This window comes from Bombina bombina, chromosome 3, assembly GCF_027579735.1.
Source record: "Bombina bombina isolate aBomBom1 chromosome 3, aBomBom1.pri, whole genome shotgun sequence".
Classification (NCBI taxonomy): Eukaryota; Metazoa; Chordata; class Amphibia; order Anura; family Bombinatoridae; genus Bombina; species Bombina bombina.
In genome coordinates, this window is record NC_069501.1 from 902760498 (window position 1) to 902774443 (window position 13946).

A 13946-nucleotide genomic window follows, 5' to 3' on the forward strand; every position below is an offset into this window, starting at 1 on the left:
AATAACAAATGAGTGCAAAAAATGAATACTTAAATGAATTCCTTGATGTTGTAAGCACAATCGTCCATATGTATAGAGTGTACCACAAAATAATAACAAGAGTCCCACAAATTCTGAAGAGGCAAAGAAGGTAGCCCCAAAACAAACAGCGGCTCTCTCCACAATATGCGTGAGGATAAACTTCGTCCTGGAAAAGACAAAAAAGAAGAGGCGCTCTGGTGCAGATAAACCCAACAACGAGTGAGATTTTCCAATAGAAGGTATACTATATACTCACAAGGATATTTGCACTTCCAGTGCAATAATTCGCAAGCCGAAACTTCAGAGCCGTTCGGCCGACTCTTGCTTTCCCGGTCTGCTCCTGGCGATGACCACGCCCCTAAGTGGAATAAAACACAAAACACCTTTGGTGCAGATAACCCCGACCAATGTCGGATGAACAACAGTGAGTTAGGTACATATACTCACAAACGTGTGTGCACAATCAGTGCAATATCAGGCGGACCGAAACTTTATAAAGCCGTTCGGCTGACTTCCAACAATGGTAACTGCTGCTGAGCAAGTGTGTTAGATCTATGTGTAGAGTTGACTGCCAAACAAGGGACACGCTGCTTGTGACAGAACAATCTGCGATCCTTCTCACACTACTCTCTAATGTCCAGTCGGTACAATGATTCCAAGCAAGGTAGAACAATATAAAAACTTGTATTAAAAATCTTAAAACTTCGCTACGCGTTTCTCGGCTGCAAGCCGTTTTATCAGGCTACATAAATTTTGTGAACTACCTTGCTACCTTAAAAAGGCTGGATTGACCAATGAGAATAGTTTACACATTACACACCCATCATAACATGTGCATTAATCAGATTAGTACTACGCCTCTCACAAGAGCTAAATGACTAACAGGATTGTATTTCTGCTGTCAGTTGTACATTGTTACAAGTAATATTAACATATAACCCACAGATTACAATATTAACAACATTATACAACTTTTTACAGATAATACGTGGTATACAGATTCATATCCTATATTTGATACACAAAATGTGCACGATGGTCTAAATTTTATACGTGGTATACAGATTTATATCCTATATTTGAAATGTGTGCGATAGTCTAAATTCAAGAGGTCTCTCTCACTATATACATATATGCCCTCTTGCAGGTGTAGTCGGGGAATGAATGTGACTCACACTACACTGTTGCTAAATATAACTAAAGATATCTTAATAATACACAGTATTACCATACCTGAATCGTATATAGTTTTAAATTTTATAACCCAATACATATATAATATAATGCATAATACATATATAATTTCAATTTGATAACCTAATACATGGAAATTGTAATTTAATTAATGGGTGCCATAGTATTCATTTAAAGTTAATAAGTCTTGAAATATTTCTAAACATTTAAGGTAAATAAAAATAATCTAGTATATAGATAAAAGGTTTAAATATAAAAAGTGGTGTGAATTTTAAAAGTAAATTACCATACAATCCTAAACTTCAACTACGGGACTCCCCGTGTTAGGAATTGACATGCATAAGTGTGTCAATAGCATAATGCTAAAATGGATCAGAAATTTTCATTAACGTGAATAAGTGTATCAATAGCATAATGCTAAAATCACTAAAGACCCTATACTGGGTATTTTCCATTAGCGTAGTGAATATAAATATAATGTGGTGGTAAAAGTGGTGCTATGATAGCAATACAACTATTTAGTGATATTGTGTTACCTATAAGTGTGACTTGATATTTAATAGTGATAGTGCCATACAAGATAATGATAATAACATTATAGTAACTAAGTCAATGTTATGAAAGATTTAATAAAGTGTATATAACTTAGATCTTTTAGTGAACAAGTGTATTTATAACTGATATAAAATTTAAATAAACAACTACAGACTAACCTTGCTACGTAACACTCATTTTAATAAATCGCATTATAATAGAGGTTGAACTTTTTTTTATAAAAAATAAAAGATTTTAATTCACATTCCTTAGTCATGATTATAAGGATGTGTTTAAATCGTCTTTTATCCATATTTATGTTATTATTTCAAATTTTGGAACAAATGTTTCTTCGATTTACATTTTCTTATATATATATATGATTTTATAATATACTCTTTTAGTACTATAGATTTATAATATTTTTTCTTCATATAGTTATCACTAGATTTTCATTAAGGTGGCCCCCATATATATGTATACATGCATATATATAGTGTTGAATGTATATTTCTCTATTGATCCAGTCTGTTCCATCTGCACCATTGGGTGCATCTATTTTGTGAGTACCATCTTGCCCTTTAAGGTTGCGCTGCGTGAACATTACGGTGATCTGTCCCTTTGATGCTGTGTGCGCAGGTGTCGAGCTGCCCTTTAAGGTTGCGCTGCGTCAACATTACAGTGTTCTGTCCCTTGAAGGCTGTATGCACAGGTGTCGAGAGCTGCCCTTTAAGGTTGCGCTGCATGAACATAACTGTATATGATCTGTCCCTTTAAGGCTCTGTGCGCAGGTATCGAGCTGCCCTTTAAGGTTGCGCTGCATGAACATTACGGTGTTCTGTCCCTTTAAGGCTGTGTACGCAGATGTCAAGCTGCCCTTTATGGTTGCGCTGCATGAACATAACTGTACGCTGATCTGTCCCTTTAAGGCTCTGTGCACAGGTGTCGAACTGCCCTTTTAAGGTTGCTCTGCGTGAACATTACGCTAATCTGTCCCTTTTAAGACTGTGTGCACAGGTGTCGAGCTGCCCTTTAAAGTTGCACTGCATGAACATTACTGTACAGTGATCTGTCCCTCTAAGGCTCTGTGGGCAGGTGTCAAACTGCCCTTTAAGGTTGCGCTGCGTGTACATTACTGTACAGTGATCTGTCCCTTTAAGGCTTTATGCGCAGGTGTCAAGCTGCCCTTTAAGGTTGCGCTGTGCGAACATTACGGTGATCTGTCCCTTTAAGGCTGTGTGCGTGTGGTGCTAGTTTACCCTTTCAAGGCTGTGTGGGGTTTTGTCTGTCCCTTTAAGGCTGTGTGCGTGTGGTGCTAGTTTACCCTTTCAAGGCTGTGTGGGGTTTTGTCTGTCCCTTTAAGACTGTGTGCTGTGTACTTATGGTGCAAGTTGTGCTTTTAAAGGCTTTGAGTGCGGTGTGTGTGCACGTGCCCCCCTTGTCCTTTAAAACAGAGCGTCCCTTTAAAGCTGTGTGCTTTGCGAGTGGATGATACTATCGCTCCCTTTAAAACGGTGTGTGTGTTAACCACCAAAGGTTGTGTGTACCTGTCCTTTAAAGACTGTGCGCAGGTGTCGAGCTGCCCCTTTAAGGTTGCGCTGCCTATGAGCGTTACAGTAATCTGTCCCTTTAAGGATGTGTGTACAGGTGTCGAGCTGCCCTTTAAGGTTGCGCTGCATGACATTACTGTACGGTGATCTGTCCCTTTAAGGCTCTGTGCGCAGGTGTCAAGCTGCTTTTTTAAGGTGGCTGCGTGAACATTACGGAGATCTGTCCATTTATGGCTGTGTGCCGCAGATGTTGAGCTGCCCTTTAAGGTTGCGCTGCCTGAACATTACGGAGGATCTGTCCCTTTAAGGCTGTGTGCGTGTGGTGCTAGTTTACCCTTTCAAGGCTGTGTGGGGTTTTGTCTTTCCCCTTTAAGACTGTGTGAACCAGTCAAGTGAGCTGCCCTTTAAGGCTGTGCTTTGTGATCATTATTTTCTCAGCAGATTGTGCAGTTGTTACTGAGATGGCTGCTTTAAGTGTCTGTGTACAGTAAACAGTTACAAATGTATAAAAACCTGTAGGCTGAGGGTTTTATACAATGTATCCATGAAGGTGAGCAGAGCTGGCTGGCTGTGGAAAGTTTATGGGCAAAACAGGGACTTTATACCCCAAAATATGGCTCCCCTTTTTGTTCCTGGAGACACAAACACTGCAGTATTGTTGGTAGACCTCAGCTAAACCCCCACACCAATTTTTTTAAGTAAATTATGCGATGTGGCCAAGAAAATAATTTAGAACGCTAACTCAGATTTTACAGTTTCTGTATATCAGGGACTTTTCTCAAGTCTTCAGTGTGTGAACATTTTTTTCCAGTTGTGTGAGATCCAATCGCTGTATGACAGGATCTTTATGTGAGAGTCTGTACCCTTATGGCAAGGTCTCATCATGAGTGAGATTGTCCCTCTGTGGCAGAGATTACATTGACCCTCTCTATTTATCCTGTTAAGTGTAGTCAGTCCACGGGTCATCCATTACTTATGGGATATTAACTCCTCCCTAACAGGAAGTGCAGAGGATCACCCAAGCAGAGCTGCTATATAGCTCCTCCCCTCTACGTCATTACCAGTCATTCTCTTGCACCTAACTAATTGATAGGATGTGTGAGAGGACAGTGGTTATTAAACTTAGTTTTTATTTTCTTCAATCAAAAGTTTGTTATTTTAAACGGCACCGGAGTGTGTTGTTTTTTCTCAGGCAGCATTAGAGAAGAATCTGCCTGAGTTTGTGTATGATCTTAGCGGACGTAACTAAGATCCATTTGCTGTTCTCGGCCTTCTGAGGAGCGGGGTAACTTCAGAACAGGGGACAGCGGGCAGGGTTCACCTACAAAGAGGTATGTTGCAGTATATTATTTTCTAAGGAATGGAATTGACTGAGAAATACTGCTAATACCGTTGAAATGTAAGTACAGCCTTAAATGCAGTAGTAGCAACTGGTATCAGGCTGTTATGTATGTATGTTGCACTGAAGTATTTCTGGGGAATGGCACTTCACTAAGAAAATACTGTATACATATAACTTATAGCCTTTCTGCAGTGATAGCGACTAGCAACAGGCTTTTATTATCATTTCATATATTTAAAACGTTTACTGGCAGGTTAATCGTTTTTCTCTCTGAGGTACTTGGTGAAAAATTTATGGGCAAGTATTTTCCACTTGGCTGTCGTTTGTTTTAAATAAAGTCAGTTTATTGAGCTTCCCCCACTGTTGTATTATGAGTGGGAGGGGCCTATTTTGGCGCTTTTCTACGCAGTAGAAATTCAGTCACAAGTCTTCCTTATTCTCCCTGCATGATCCAGGACGTCTCTACAGAGCTCAGGGGTCTCCAAACTAGTTTTGAGGGAGGTAATCACTCACAGCAGACCTGTGAGACTGTGTTTTGACTGTGATAAAAACGTTTATATTTTATTGTTATACGTTTTTTCCGGTATTAAGGGGTTAATCATCCATTTGCTAGTGGGTGCATTCCTTTGCTAAATCAATGCATTTATTGTTAAAAATTGTTTTCTATAACTAATCCGGTTCATTGTTATTTCAACTGTGACAGTCTTGTGTGCTTCTTAAAGGCACAGTAACGTTTTTTATATTACTTGAAAATTGTTTGAAAAAGTATTTTCCAAGCTTGCTAAATCTAATTGCTAGTTTGTTTAAACATGTCTGACACAGAGGAATCTCTTTGTGCAATATGTTCAAAGGCCAATGTGGAGCCCAATAGAAATTTATGTACTAATTGTATTGATGCTACTTTAAATAAAAGTCAATCTGTACATGTTAATAAAAATTCACCAGACAACGAGGGGGAAGTTATGCCGACTAACTTACCTCACGTGTCAGTACCTGCATCTCCCGCTCAGGAGGTGCGTGATATTGTAACGCCAAGTACATCAGGGCGGCCATTACAAATCACTTTACAAGACATGGCTAATGTTATGACTCGAGGTTTTATCTAAATTACCAGAACTCAGGGTAAACGAAACCACTCTGGAGTGAGAACAGAGTGCGCTGATATACTAGGGCCATGTCAGATACTGCGTCACAATTTGCATGAAGACGGAGAGCTTCATTCTGTGGGTGATGGGTCTGATCAAAATAAACTGGATTCAGACATTTCAAATTTCAAATTTAAGCTTGAGAACCTCCGTGTGTTACTAGGGGAGGTGTTGGCGGCTCTGAATGATTGTAACACGGTTGCAATCCCAGAGAAAATATGTAGGTTGGATAAATATTTTGCGGTACCAACGTGTACTGACGTTTTTCCTATACCCTAAAAGACTTACTGAAATTGTTAACAAGGAGTGGGATAGACCCGGTGTGCCTTTCTCACCCCCCTCCTATATTCAGAAAAATGTTTCCAATAGACGCCACCACACGGGACTTATGGCAGACGGTCCCTAAGGTGGAGGGAGCAGTTTCTACTTTAGCTAAGCGTACCACTATCCCGGTGGAGGATAGCTGTGCTTTTTCAGATCCAATGGATAAAAGTTAGAGGGTTACCTTAAGAAAATGTTTGTTCAACAAGGTTTTATTTTGCAACCTCTTGCGTGCATTGCGCCGGTCACAGCGGCGGCGGCATTCTGGTTTGAGTCTCTGGAAGAGAACCTTGAATCAGCTCCATTGGATGAGATTACAAACAAGCTTAAAACCCTTAAGCTAGCTAATTCATTTATTTCTGATGCCGTAGTACATCTAACTAAACTTACGGCTAAGAATTCCGGATTCTCCATTCAGGCGCGCAGAGCGCTTTGGCTAAAATCCTGGTCAGCCGATGTGACTTCTAAATCTAAATTGCTTAACATACCTTTCAAAGGGCAGACATTATTCGGGCCCGGTTTGAAAGAAATTATCGCTGACATTACTGGAGGTAAGGGCCATTCCCTGCCTCAAGACAGAGCCAAACCAAGGGCTAGACAGTCTAATTTTCGTGCCTTTCGTAACTTCAAGGCAGGAGCAGCATCAACTTCCTCCGCTCCAAAACAGGAAGGAACTGTTGCTCGTTACAGACAGGGCTGGAACCTAACCAGACCTGGAACAAGGGCAAGCAGGCCAGGAAACCTGCTGCTGCCCCTAAGACAGCATGAAGTGAGGGCCCCCAATCCGGAAACGGATCTAGTAGGGGGCAGACTTTCTCTCTTCGCCCAGGCTTGGGCAAGAGATGTCCAGGATCCCTGGGCGTTAGAGATCATATCTCAGGGATATCTTCTGGACTTCAAAGCTTCTCCTCCAAAAGGGAGATTTCATCCTTTCAAGGTTGTCAAACAAACCAGATAAAGAAAGAGGCGTTTCTACGCTGTGTACAAGATCTTTTACTAATGGGAGTGATCCACCCGGTTCCGCGGTCGGAACACGGACAGGGGTTTTACTCAAATCTGTTTGTGGTTCCCAAGAAAGAAGGAACCTTCAGACCATTCTTGGATTTAAAGATCCTAAACAAATTCCTAAGAGTTCCATCGTTCAAAATGGAAACTATTCGGACAATCTTACCCATGATCCAAAAGGGTCAGTACATGACCACAGTGGATTTAAAGGATGCCTACCGATTCACAAAGATCATTACCGGTACCTAAGGTTTGCCTAACTAGACAGGCACTACCAGTTTGTAGCTCTTCCCTTCGGGTTAGCTACTGCTCCAAGAATCTTCACAAAGGTTCTGGGGTCTCTTCTGGCGGTGCTAAGACCGCGAGGAATATCGGTAGCTCCGTACCTAGACGACATTCTGATACAAGCGTCAAGTTTCCAAACTGCCAAGTCTCATACAGAGTTAGTACTGGCATTTCTAAGGTCACATGGGGTGGAAGGTGAACGAGGAAAAGAGTTCTCTATTGCCACTCACAAGAGTTCCCTTCTTAGGGACTCTTATAGATTCTGTAGAAATGAAGATTTATCTGACAGAGGTCAGGTTAACAAAGCTTCTAAATGCTTGCCGGGTTCCTTCATTCCATTCCACACCCCGTCAGTGGCTCAATGCATGGAGGTAATCGGCTTAATGGTAGCGGCAATGGACATAGTTCCCTTTGCACGCCTGCATCTCAGACCACTGCAATTGTGCATGCTAAGTCAGTGGAATGGGGACTACTCAGATTTGTCCCCTATGCTGAATCTGGATCAAGAGACCAGAAAACTCTCTTCTATGGTGGCTCTCTCGGCCACATCTTTCCAAGGGGATGCCCTTTCAGCAGGCCAGATTGGACAATTGTAACAACAGACGCCAGCCTGATAGGTTGGGGCGCTGTCTGGAATTCCCTGAAGACTCAGGGATCTTGGACTCAGGAGGAGAGTCTCCTTCCCATAAATATTCTGGAATTAAGAGCAGTTTTCAATGCCCTTCTGGCTTGGCCTCAGTTGGCAACTCTGAGATTCATCAGGTTTCAGTCGGACAACATCACGACTGTGGCTTACATCAACCATCAGGGAGGGACAAGGAGTTCCCTAGCAATGATGGAAGTATCAAAGATAATGCACTGGGCAGAGTCACACTCTTGCCACCTATCAGCGATCCACATCCCAGGCGTGGAGAACTGGGAAGCGGATTATCTAAGTCGCCAGACTTTTCATCCGGGGGAGTGGGAACTTCATCCGGAGTTCTTTGCCCAACTTCTGCGGCGTTGGGGCAGACCAGATCTCGATCTCATGGCGTCTCGCCAGAACGCCAAACTTCCTTATTATGGATCCAGGTCCAGAGACCCGGGAGCGGTTCTGATAGATGCTCTGACAGCACCTTGGGCCTTCAACATGGCTTATGTGTTTCCACCCTTCCCGATGCTTCCTCGATTTATTGCCAGGATCAAACAGGAGAGAGCATCGGTGATTCTAATAGCGCCTGCGTGGCCACGCAGGACCTGGTATGCAGACCTAGTGGACATGTCGTCCTGTCCACCATGGTCTCTACCTCTGAGACAGGACCTTCTGGTGCAGGGTCCCTTCAACATCCAAATCTAATTTCTCTGAGGCTGACTGCATGGAGATTGAACGCTTGATTCTATCAAAGCGTGGATTTTCGGAGTCAGTGATTGATACCTTGATACAGGCTAGGAAGCCTGTTACCAGAAAAATTTACCATCAAATATGGCGCAAATACTTGCATTGGTGCGAATCCAAAAGTTACTAATGGAGTAAGGTTAGGATTCCTAGGATATTATCCTTTCTACAAGAAGGTTTAGAAAAGGGTTTATCCGCTAGTTCGTTAAAGGGACAAATCTCAGCTTTGTCCATCCTTCTACACAGACGTCTGTCAGAAGTTCCAGACGTCCAGGCTTTTTGTCAGGCTTTGGCCAGGATTAAGCCTGTGTTTAAAATGGTTGCTCCGCCCATGGAGTTTAAAACTTAGTTCTTAACGTTTTACAGGGTGTTCCGTTTGAACCCCTTCATTCCATTGATATCAAACTGTTATCTTGGAAAGTTCTGTTTTTAATGGCTATTTCATCGGCTCGAAGAGTCTCTGAGTTATCTGCCTTACATTGTGATTCTCCTTATCTGATTTTCCATTCAGACAAGGTAGTCCTGCGTACTAAACCTGGGTTTTTACCTAAGGTAGTTACCAACAGGAATATCAATCAAGAGATTGTTGTTCCATCATTGTGCCCCAACCCTTCTTCAAAGAAGGAACGTCTTCCTGCACAATCTGGACGTTGTCCGTGCCCTGAAATTTTATTTACAGGCAACTAAAGATTTTCGACAAACTTCTTCCCTGTTTGTCGTGTATTCTGGACAGAGGAGAGGTCAAAAGGCTTCGGCCACCTCTCTCTCCTTTTGGCTTCGTAGCATAATACGTTTAGCCTATGAGACTGCTGGACAGCAGCCTCCTGAAAGAATTACAGCTCACTCTACCAGAGCTGTGGCTTCCCACTTGGGCCTTTAAGAATGAGGCCTCTGTTGAAACAGATTTGCAAGGCTGCGACTTGGTCTTCACTTCACACTTTTTCTAAATTTTACAAATTTGACACTTTTGCTTCTTCGGAGGCTATTTTTGGGAGAAAGGTTCTGCAGGCAGTGGTTCCTTCCGTGTAAAGAGCCTGCCTGTCCCTCCCGTCATCCGTGTACTTTTAGCTTTGGTATTGGTATCCCATAAGTAATGGATGACCCGTGGACTGACTACACTTAACAGGAGAAAACCATAATTTATGCTTACCTGATAAATTCCTTTCTCCTGTAGTGTAGTCAGTCCACGGCCCGCCCTGTTTTTTATGGCAGGTCTAAATTTTATATTATACTCCAGTCACCACTGCACCCTATAGTTTCTCCTTTCTCGTTTGGTTTCGGTCGAATGACTGGGTATGACGTAGAGGGGAGGAGCTATATAGCAGCTCTGCTTGGGTGATCCTCTTGCACTTCCTGTTAGGGAGGAGTTAATATCCCATAAGTAATGGATGACCCGTGGACTGACTACACTACAGGAGAAAGGAATTTATCAGGTAAGCATAAATTATGTTTTTATGGAGTTTCAGCAATTCTAGTCTTATTAGTTGGAATCATTTCACTATATTATATTAGAGTTGAGGAAGGTTTTGTAAAAAGGTTCATATAATAACCAGTTAAGGAGATAGTGATTCTAGTCCAGGGTTCCAGTGTGTGAGAGACTTTTGCTTTGTGGCAAGAGGTGTGGATAAAAGTTGGATCCTTGCTGGATCCATGTCTAATTTAAACAGATACACTCAAAGTTAAGCGTTTTCCACATAAACATATCCAGACACTTCTGGATCCACCAATGTTTTACACAAAAACATCTGGGTCTTTTCAGAACCAACACTTTTTTTACAGAAAAACAGCCGGATCCATGTCTAATTTAGACAGATACACACACTTTTAACTGTTTTCCACACAAACACATCCAGACCCTTCTGGATGCACCATTTTTTTTACACAAAAACATCTGGGTCCTTTCATAACCAACACTTTTTTTTTTTTTACAGAAAAAAATCCAGATCCTGTCGGATCCATGTCTAATTTAGACAGATACACGCAAATGTAAGTGTTTTCTACACAAACACATCCAGACACTTATGGATCCATTCATTTTTTTACACAAAAACATCTTGGTCCTTCCAGAACCAACTCATTTGTTATAGGAAAAACAGCCGGATCCTGTTGGATTCATGTCTAATTTAGACAGATACAGACAAAATTAACTGTTTTCCATACAAACACATCCAGACACTTCTGAATCCAACAGTATTTTACAGAATAACATCTGGGTCCTTCCAGAACCAACTCCTTTTTTAATAGAAAAAAGCAGTATCCTACCGGATCCATATCTAATATTGACAGATACACACAAATTGAAGTGTTTTCCACACAAACACATCCTGACGCTTCTGGATCCACCAATTTTTTACACAAAAACATCTTGGTCCATTCAGAATCAACACTTTTTTACAGAAAAAAAAGCCGGATCCTGCCGGATCTATGTCTAATTTAGACAGATACACACAAATTGAAGAGTTTTCCACACAAACACATCCAGACACTTCTGAATCCAACATTTTTTTTTTTACACAAAAACATCTGGGTCTTTCCAGAACAAACTCTCTTATTTTTATATAAAAAATAGCCGCATCATGACGGATCTACGTCTAATTCAGACAAACACATAGAAATGTAAGTATTTTCCACACAAACACTTCCAACCTGATCCATTTCCAATTTAGACAGATATATGCAAATTTAAGTTTTTTTTCCACACAAACAAATCTAGACACTTCTGGATCAAACAATATTTAAAAAAAACACATCTGAGTCCTTTTAAAACCAACTCTTTTTTTGAAAAAAAACTGCGGGATCCATGTCTAATTTAGGCAGACACACAGAAATGTGTTTTCCACACAAACACATCCAGATACTTCTGGATACAACAATATTTTACACAAAAACATCTGGGTCCTTTCAGAACCTACTCTATTTTACAGAAAAATAGCTGGATCCTACCAGATCCATGTCTAATTTAGACAGATACACACAAATTGAAGTGTTTTCCATAAAAACACATCTAGACACTGGGGATCCATCACTATTTCCGACAAAAAAAACCCCATCTGGATTCTACTAGCACCGTCTCTTTTTAATAGAAAAACAGCTGGATCCATGGTTAATTTACACAGACACACAGAAATTCAAATGTTTTCCACACAAACACATCCAGACACTACTGGATCTAATGCTGTTTTAAACAAAAACATATTGATTCTACAAGAACAGACATTTTTATTACAGAAAAATAGCCATAACCAGCCTGGTCCATGTCTAATTTAGACAGTTATAAATTGAAGTGCTTTCACACAAAACACATCCAGACAGTAGTGAACTAATTCTATTTTAGACAAAAACATCTTGATCCTCTAGATGTGTTTGTTTTGAAAACACGCAAATTTGTAGATATCTATTTAGATTAGACATGGATCGGGCAAGATACAGCTGTATTTCTGTAAATATGTGTTGGTTCTGAAAGGACACAGATGTTTTTGTGTAAAATATTGTTGGATTCAGAAGTGTCTGGATGTGTTTGTGTGGGAAAACAGTTACTTTTGTCTGTATCTGTCGAAATAAGACATGGTATCCGGCAGGATCTGGCTGTTTTTCTATAACAAATGAGTTGGTTCTGGAAGGACCCAGATGTTTTTGTGTAAACAAATTAATGGATCCAGAAGCGCCTGGATGTGTTTGTGTAGAAAACACTTAAATTTGTGTATATGTGTCTAAAGTAGAGATGGATCTGGTAGGATCCGGCTTTCTTTCTGTAAAAAAGTATTGGTTCTGAAAGGACCCAGATGTTTTTGTGTAAAAAGAAAATTGGTGGATCCAGAAGCGTCTGGATGTGTCTGTGTGGAAAACAGTTACATTTGTATCTGTCTAAAGTAGACATTGATACTGCAGGATCCGGCAGTTTTTCTGTAAAAAGTGTAGTTTCTGAAAAGACCCAGATATTTTTGTGTAAAAAAATTGTTGGATCCAGAAGTGTCTGGACGTGCTTGTGTGAAAAACACCTAATTTTGTGTGTATCTGTCTAAATTAGGCATGGATCCTGCAGGATCCGGCTGTTTTTCTGTAAAAATAGTGTTGGTTCTGAAAAGATCCAAATGTTTTTGTGTAAAAAAAATGGTGGATCCAGAAGCGTCTGGATGTGTCTGTGTGGAAAACAGTTACATTTGTGTGTATCTGTCTAAAGTAGACATGGATCCGGCAGGATCTGGCTTTTACCCACACCCTGTGGCAAGGTCTCAGTATGCAAAAACTACCTCTTATGGCAGATGGCTAGATTAATTACATTTCACTTCTTGTGTTATTATATGGAGCCCATTCATTGCATAATGTAGTTGAGGATAGGTTCAAAAAATGATATAGGAATTGGAGAGGGGGAATCCAACAGAAGGCCTCAGTGTCATGGGCTGTTTATTTTTGACAGGGGCTGTGTTTGGCAGCATCTTAGCATGTCACGTCTGTGAGACTGTCTGTGGCAGGATTTCAGCATCTAGCGTCTGAGACTGTGGCAGGATCTCAGCATGTGACATATGAGCCTGTCACACTGTGAATAACATAGAGTAATAAATGCTGAATCAAGAAAACTATCTGCTTAATATACTTTATTTTAGGATCTCCCTATGTTAGAAGTTCTCTGTTTATGTTTGGAGTTCGGATCTCTGTCCTTTTTAAGGCATGTTGTTAAACTATCTAAAAAAATATTTGTGCTGCATATCTCTTTTTAGAGCTAACATAAACAAACATGTTGAAGTCAAAGACGTTCATGAAGAAGACTCGTTCTGGAGGGGTGTTAAAGATTGTTCGAGAACATTACTTACGTGATGACATTACCTGTGGTTGCCAAGGTTGTGATGAGTGTCAACAGGAGAGCCCTGTCTTACAGCTGGAGCCTGTTTTACAGAGTTCCCTTTGCTCAGCACCCCACTACCTGCTGCCGGATACTAATGTGCTGCTTCACCAGGTATACCCTAGAGCGCAGTGCACTAATTGTGCATAGCTGTTGTTATACATGCTTTGAGCTAATTATTGATTTTAATATGCTCTATCATACACTGTCATTTTGTTTTAAGTGAATGTAAATTTAGATGATAAAGTTCCCGGTCTTTAAAAATCCGATTAAAAACAGGGGCACTTTAATTCATCAAAATTTACATTTCACTCGTGTTGTGAAGATACTTACT

The 13946-nt window shown here is 40.7% G+C and overlaps 1 protein-coding gene across 2 annotated transcripts in view; it reads left to right on the forward strand.

Moving 5' to 3' along the window:
* Positions 1-13946, forward strand: part of DIS3 (DIS3 homolog, exosome endoribonuclease and 3'-5' exoribonuclease) — a 172035-nt gene that overhangs the window by 10916 nt on the left and 147173 nt on the right. For both annotated transcript variants that reach the window (XM_053707929.1, XM_053707930.1), the window contains exon 2: positions 13491-13726. In XM_053707929.1, the coding sequence (XP_053563904.1) occupies positions 13508-13726 (219 nt within the window). In that variant the 5' untranslated portion in view covers positions 13491-13507. The remainder of the gene's footprint in view (positions 1-13490; positions 13727-13946) is intronic.